The sequence below is a fragment of the Mandrillus leucophaeus genome, unplaced genomic scaffold (assembly GCF_000951045.1).
Source record: "Mandrillus leucophaeus isolate KB7577 unplaced genomic scaffold, Mleu.le_1.0 Scaffold315, whole genome shotgun sequence".
In the NCBI taxonomy this organism is placed as follows: Eukaryota; Metazoa; Chordata; class Mammalia; order Primates; family Cercopithecidae; genus Mandrillus; species Mandrillus leucophaeus.
In genome coordinates this window covers 434,521-442,165 of record NW_012103310.1, presented here as the reverse complement: position 1 = coordinate 442,165, position 7,645 = coordinate 434,521, and the positions used below count along the sequence as shown (strand labels likewise).

Here is a 7,645-nt window from a genome sequence, read left to right as displayed (position 1 = left end):
AGCCATGTTCACGCCACTGCACTACAGCCTGGGCGACCCTGTCTCAAAACCAAACAAACAAATCAACAACAAGAAAACAAAAGGAAAACCCCAAGCAACTAAGTAACTGGGTGTAATTCTACCTTTAAAATAAAAGACAGGCATCTATGTATTTATGTATGTAGTAGAAGTCTAGAAAGAGGTAAAAATGTTTTATGGTTTTCTCTGAAGGGTGCTAGGATTATGGGTGACATCTTTTTCTTGATCTTTCAAATATCAGTAAATTCGACAATGAACATGTATGACTTTCATATTCAGAAAAACAATAAACCGCTTTCATTCTGGGAGAAAAAAGCAAACACTAAGAACTCTTGGTACACTTATAACTAATAAACCAGAAAAACAGGAAAAAAGGAAATTACATTAAGAGTAAAGCAAAAAAGAAAAGGTTGTATCCCTTTAAAAGGAACAAACTAAACAAACAAAACAGGGTTTGTGTGTAACTGTGCACCTGAGGCTGATGTGCCTGCTCTCTTCCAAACACCACTCACTCTGCCTCCGGGACAGTGGAGCCTGTGCCCTCTGGTGCCCTGCCTGGGTCTCCCCCAATCTCCCCCAACACACCCCAGACTCCTGTCCTGAAGCCTCACATCCCCTTTCCACTTGCCAGGCACACTCCCCTCCATTTTCCCTCTTCTCTCCATCCTGTAACTCACCACTTGGGTATACTAGATCAAGTTGCTTTTGTTAAATGAGTTTCATACTTGATCAATACATACATTTCATTGTTTCATACTTGATCAAAAATACACTTCATACTTATCAAAAAATCAATAAATACCTGTCATTCCAGGCTGGGGGAAAGACTACATCAAACTCCGTTTAAACTCTTCACAGTACTCAGCAGGGAGCAGTCAATTCCCATTGACTGACTTCAAGGCATTGATTATTTTAACCAAGGGTCTCACCTGCTGCATCTCCACTTTCTCTACTACTTCACAATTTATAGTAAGCAAGAGAGGAAAAAACAAATCACAGTACCGGGGAGGGAAAGAGATGTGTGATGTTAAAGGCCAAACTCATACCTTATCAGCGAATTTCCACTCTGGGTGTAGCTAAGTTTAAGATCAGAACCAAGGGCATCTCTGCAGTAAGAATAAAAGGCCCTGATGACTTCCAGAAACAAATTCCCAACCACCTGAGGCCCTGCAATTAGAAGGAAGATGGTCAGAGACAGATTAACAATCCCTTTTAAATCAGTAAGTGACATATACATAAGACATATATACAGTAAACCTGCGCATACAGACAATTTATATAGTCTAAAATATACAGAAACTTAACTTTAGTGGTGACAACTTTAGCTGGGGAAACAACATTCATGAAAATAGCCAACATTTTTGTAGAACTTCCTATGTGCCAGACACCCTTCTACGCATTTTACATCTATTAACGTATTAAACCCTCGTAACAGCCATCTGGACAGATCCTGTACTGCTGATTACACGTAAGAAGATGGAAGCACAGAGAGGTTAAGTAACTTGCCCAAGGCAGACTCTGCTAGATGAAGGCAGAGCGCAGACAACGTGTGTTAAGTGTGCATAAACTGCTGGACAGGGACATTACTCAACAGAAATATCCAGAGAGCAGGGCAACTTCTTCAATTCCTTTAGTCATGAGCTGGAGCAACACAAAAGAAATGATGCCCATCCTGAAATGCTGAGAAAGATGGCACAAGAGAACTGGACCAGCTGCACGTTAGAGAAGCTTCACTGCAACCAGGCAGGGGATGGACAGGGCATTTCTGCTCTGCAAACCGCAACCCTCAGGCAGCTGAGGGCCTGACTTCTTACCCACGTATCCAGAGGAGGAAATACGCAATCAATTCAGAGAAAACGAAAGCTCTGTCAACACTGGCAAAAAAGCAAATTAATCCAATCTTTTACACTTTCTTTTCACAAAACCAAAAGATGTGTCTCTGAGAGAACTATTTTCATGCTAAGTTTCCTGTGTATTTTTTTAAGATAGAATTTATTATTATTTTTTTTTGGAGACAGAGTCTTGCTCTGTTGCCCAGGCTGGAGTGCAGTGGCGTGATTTCAGTTCACTGCAACCTCCACCTCCCGGGTTCAAGCAATTCTCCCGCCTTAGCCACCCAAGTAGCTGGGATTACAGGTGTGTGCCACCACGCCCAGATAATTTTTATATTTTTAGTAGAGGTGGGGTTTTGCCATGTTGGTCTCAAACTCCTGACCTCAGGTGATCTGCCCACCTCAGCCTCCCAAAGTGCTGGGACTACAGGCATAAGCCACCGGGCCCGGCCACAGATTTCTTTTTAAAGTGAGGGAGAGGGCCGGGGCGGTGGCTCACACCTGTAATCCCAGCACTTTGGGAGGCCAAGGCAGGCAGATCACTTGAGGTCAGGAGTTTGAGACCAGCTTGGCCAAGATGATGAAACCCTATCTCTACTGAAAATACAAAAATTAGCCAGGCGTGGTGGCGCATGCCTGTAAACCCAGCTACTGGGGAAGGTCAGGCAGGAGAATTGCTTGAACCCAGGAGACAGAGGTTTCAGTGAGCCAAGATTGTACCAGTGTGCTCTAGCCTGGGCAACAGAGCAAGACTCTGCCATTCATTCATTCATAAATAAATAAATAAATAGTGAGAGAAGGTCACTTTTCTCAACCTATGCTAATACGATCATAGTCTCTAAGAGGGGAGCCTTCGGTGACCAGAGTCTAGTTCACCGCCCTTCATTTTACAGTGAAAATGTTTTTACTCTACACAGCGAAAAGAAGTGGCTTGCCCAGGATCCCAAGGCAAAAAGATAGAGGAGGTCCCCTACTTAATTGAAAATCAAACCAAAGCTCATTTTAAGTATGACATTGCAGAAACAGTCTTAAAAAGGAAATACCACAGGTGTTCTGTAGACACTATAGGAGCTCAAAGGTATTTTCCTAACAAAAATGTTCAGATTATTGTGCAAAACTTTTTTTTCAGACAGCATCTCACTCTGTCACCCAGGCTGGAGGGCCGTGGTGCAATCACGGCCCACTGCAGCCTCGACCCCCTGCGCTCAGGTGGTCTTCCCACCTCCGCCACTTGGTAGCTGGGACTACAGGGAAGCACCACCATGCCTGGCTAATTTTTTTTGTATTTTTTTGTAGAGATGGGGTTTTTCAACGTGGCTTTTCAGCCATGTTACCCAGGCTGGTCTCAAATCCATGAGCTCAATTGATCTTCCTTCCTCCACCTCCTAAAGTGCTAGGGTTACAGGCATGAGCCACTGCGCCCAGCCATGCAAAACTTTTAAGTGACCACAGATCTGATCATTGAACCATATAACATGACTTCAAATTTCTGAAATTCCAAAGATTAAAGTATATTCAAAATAATACTTCGGTTGTATCTCACCGTGTTGTAGTTCCCTGAAAACAGGCAATCTGTATTCGGCATAGGATTGTAGCAGCATTTCTAACATTACCTATCTCTGGCTTGTCAAGCAGGCTGATGAGGACGCGAAAAGGCTTCAGGTATGCATGATGGCGTTCCTCCACGTCGGCATCTATGAACTTCTGATGCAATATCTCAGCCAGACCCTATTTATTTTAAAAAAGTCACATATTAGAATATCGTATATCATGAAGTGTAACAACATTACTGGCTATTTTAATTGTTAAATACTCTGGGACAGAAGGCAAACCAGTCACCCAGCATGCAACAAATACACTGCAGTTCCCCAAACCAGGGGCCAAGGAACATGCTCACTGCCTGCGTGGAAGCCTCCCAAAGAAATCCACCGGAGAATCGTCACCAGGGATGCCCTGAACTTTCCAGAAATGCTCCTTTACCTCAACTAAAAGATCCTTGGAGTATTTTTCAAAAAAATAAGACGACTGATCTTCATAAGAATTTGAGATTTCAGATTCTGGCACAACGGTATTTCCTTTAATGTCTGAGCCTATAAAAGAACAAGCACCGAGCTGTAAAGAGAGCTATGTTTCTAAAGGACATCATATCGTGCAAAAGTCTCATGCTCCAATATTTTTAAAAATATATTCCTCTGACGGAAAACCAGAATCAGATCTAGAAAGACCAAGTCAGATTTTCTTCTTCTGACAGGGGTGTGGCTAATGATCAGACAGGCAGAATTCCATCTCAATGGGTATCAGTTTAGTTTGTTCTAAGAATTCATCCTGTTAGCCAGGCGCGTGGCTCATGCCTGTAATCCCAGTACTTTGGGAGGCCAAGGTGGGCGGATCACCTGAGGTCAGGAGTTCGAAACCAGCCTGGCCAACATGATGAAACCCCATCTCTACTAAAAATACAAAAAAAATTAGTCGGGTGTAGTCGCGCACACCGGTAATCCCAGCTACTTGGGAGGCTGAGGCAGGAGAATCACTTGTATTTTTTAGTAGAGATGGGGTTTCACCATGTTGGCCATGCTGGTCTTGAACTCCTGACGGCAAGTGATCCACCTGCCTCGGCCTCCCAAAGTGCTGGGATTTTACAGGCATGAGCCACCAGGCCTGCCTGAGGATCATTTTTTAAAACCAGTGTTTTTTGGTCCAGCATTACGTGAGATCAAGGTATTCTCATGCACATGCCCCCAAGAGCTGGAGCCTTGGATAAGTCTGCGAGATTCTCAGGGCGAGGAAGTGCATCCTCATGGTACGGGCAAAGAATATGGGGCTCCTGGGGCCGCAACTAAGTGAGTCAGAGTTGGTGCTGTGGTCAGGTCCAGTGCCCTCCACATAGCATATCAAGTCCCGTAAGAGCAGAGCTGTGCATTTAACAAAATCATCCTTTACATACAAGTCCTTAAAGAGCTGATAAACAGTCTTCTTAAAATCCTTAGTAAGCTTCCATGCAATGACTTTTAAAGGTTTTATAACTAGGGAGAAGAGAAGGAAGAAGGACTGAAGAGGACTTCTTGACTTTGGTAAGATCTTTGGTACAGATCTTTGATAAGATCTCAATGCTAGGCTGAGTGCAGTGGCGTGTAATCCCAGCACTTTGGGAGGTAGAGGTGGGCAGATAGCCTGAGGTCAGGAGTCCAAGACCAGCCTGGCCAACAGGGTAAAACCCCATCTCTACTAAAAATACAAAAACTACTCGGCCGGGGTGGTGGGTGCCTGAAATCCCAGCTACTTGGGAGGCTGAGGCATGGGAATCACTTGAACCTGGGAGGCGGAGGTTGCAATTAGCCCAGATTGCACCACTGCACTCCAGCCTGGGCGATGAGGTGAAACTCCACCTCAAAAAGGAAAAAAAAGATCTAAATATTGAGAGTTAATCAGAGCTGTAAAGTCCTGTCACAATCATTCTGCATACCACCTTTTCTTAGGTGCGTGAATATGGGACTTTAGAAAATTCATGAATGTGTTATCTTTTAAGTTGCAATTTCCTAGACTCTGTCCCTGGGAGGCCTTCCAACCAACAGTCAAGGGCCCTTTGCCAACAAATTTAGAGGCAGTCCACACACTCTGACACACAGAAACATGGCCCCGGGGCTTTCGTGATCTCCAAAGTTATCCAAATGTCTCCCAAAACATTTCCACTTACACGAAACCTCCTCCTTTATTTACATATCTTCCACAATATTTGTAAGTTTTCTCCATGATACACTCTCATCCCATGAAAGTTCTCCATAGCAACAGGCTTCTACTTGAATAAGGTTTTGCTACCATGTTTTGGTGGTATTTCAAGCTCTTAAAATGGAATTCGGTTGGCATTTTAAAAATCCCACTTATTATTTCCCCTTTTAAAAAACAAAAAAAAAAACAACTGCAAAATAACCAAGCTATGTGTAGGCAGCAGACCTCAACTGATCAGTGCCGTATTTAGTCATTGTGGTATCTTTCCATACTTCATGATTCAGGGATACATCACCAAGACCAAATCTTATCCCAGAAGTCAGCACTAAAAGGTTTCACATTAACTTTGACTTTAAAAGGGTGCATACTGCTCAGTACCTAGTAACCATGCATACAGTCTTCTGTTCAGGGACATGTCCCTTCTCAGTAGTGTCTGGGTGGCAGCTGAGAGAATGCGCACGATGTCAGATCTGAGGAGGGGAATGGCTCTCTCATTGGAATCCTATTAGAAGGACAGAGAAATTTACTACAAGGGAACGATAGGGGAGATTGGTGACTTTTTGACATGCAGCCTTCCTTGCTGGTCTACCAAGCTCAATCTCAAAAAGGGCTGGTTCCTTACACATTACCTATGGAAAGAAGCTATTCAATACGTGCAATGAAAACGCTATCCCTGCAAAAATGAACAAGGACTTTTCACTGGCTACCAGCAAATAACGCCCATGAGTGGCTGAGCTGTCCTCTTAGGATAAAACTGCTTGAAATCTATATTCCACCCCTTGGAAAAACACCAGTGACTTACCAGAAGAGTACAAATGACTTACCAGACAGGTATAAAATGGGAAGAAAAACAGAACGATTTCCAGATTATTTCTTTGCACAAGAACATTTGAGTCCAACAGGGAGGCACACAAAGATTTCACCTGTAAACGATCAAATGATGTTAGCATTTTCAGGCTACTTTTTATGGTCATAAAAATGAAAGTAACCTTTCCTGGGAATCTTGAAACTGTGTTGTATCACTCAGAAGAGAACCAGAAGCCGCAGGTCAGGAGGGCGTGGGTTCTAGCTCTCGAGGCCGGCAGGCTGCGTGACATCAGAGAAGACGTTCAGCTGCAGACCTCACTGTTCCACGTGAGAGCCGGAGGGGTTTGAACCAGATGGCCAGGGTCTATGATCTCAAATTCTACGATCCCAGAAAGGATCCAACAGGAACCTTAGATTAAACTAAAGCTCTGAAGACACATGGGAAAATAATTCCTGATCAATTCAGTACATATTTTGAGTGTCTTTTCTGAATACAGATAGGTAGACTAGAGATGCATAAGAAATTAGAGCCACAGACAAATGCTCAGAGTTCAGAAGAGGAGAGCTCTTTCAACTGCAGAGAACAACGATGCTCCACAGGAAAGCGGGGCTTGAAGGACAGGAAGGAGCTACACTGAGACTGCGAAGAAGGGCAGGAATCGAGAGCCAGTGGGACAGGAAGGAATGGCTGGGAGTAAAGGCACTGTGAGGTCAGGCCCAGTGGCAGTTGTGTGGGAGCGTAGGGACTGCAGGGAAGTGTGAGGTGTCGTGGCTGGGAGCAGATGGTTAGACTGCTCTTGAGCTTGGACTATAGCTGTTGGCAATGGGAAGTCAGATTTATTTTATTTTATTTTATCTTATTTTATCTTATTTTATTTTTGAGACAGCATCTTGCTCTGTCACCCAGGCTGGAGTGTAGTGGCGCAATCTCGGTTCACTGTAAGCTCCGCCTCCTGGGTTCACGCCATTCTCCTGCCTCAGCCTCCCGAGTAGCTGGAACTATAGGCACCCGCCACCACGCCCAGCTAAGTTTTTGTATTTTTGGTAGAGACGGAGTTTCACCGTGTTAGCCAGGATGGTCTCGATCTCCTGACCTTGTGATCTGCCTGCCTCGGCCTCCCAAAGTACTGGGATTACAGGCGTGAGCCACCGCGCCCAGTCTATTTATTTTATTTTATTTTATTTTTCTTTTTTTTAGACGGAGTCTTGCTCTGTAGCCCAGGCTGGAGTGCAGTGGCATAATCTCGGCTCACTGCAAGCTC

General features: G+C 44.2%; 1 protein-coding gene across 1 annotated transcript in view; it reads right to left on the bottom strand.

The window, feature by feature from the left end:
• The window catches only part of DOPEY2 (dopey family member 2), a 133,644-nt gene that overhangs the window by 70,794 nt on the left and 55,205 nt on the right, over positions 1–7,645 (bottom strand). Inside the window, exons 5-9 of the mRNA XM_011987750.1 lie at positions 6,401–6,499; positions 5,955–6,078; positions 3,831–3,940; positions 3,464–3,578; positions 1,065–1,185 (exon numbers count right to left, since the gene is read on the bottom strand). Of these exons, the coding sequence (XP_011843140.1) occupies positions 1,065–1,185; positions 3,464–3,578; positions 3,831–3,940; positions 5,955–6,078; positions 6,401–6,499 (569 nt within the window). The remainder of the gene's footprint in view (positions 1–1,064; positions 1,186–3,463; positions 3,579–3,830; positions 3,941–5,954; positions 6,079–6,400; positions 6,500–7,645) is intronic.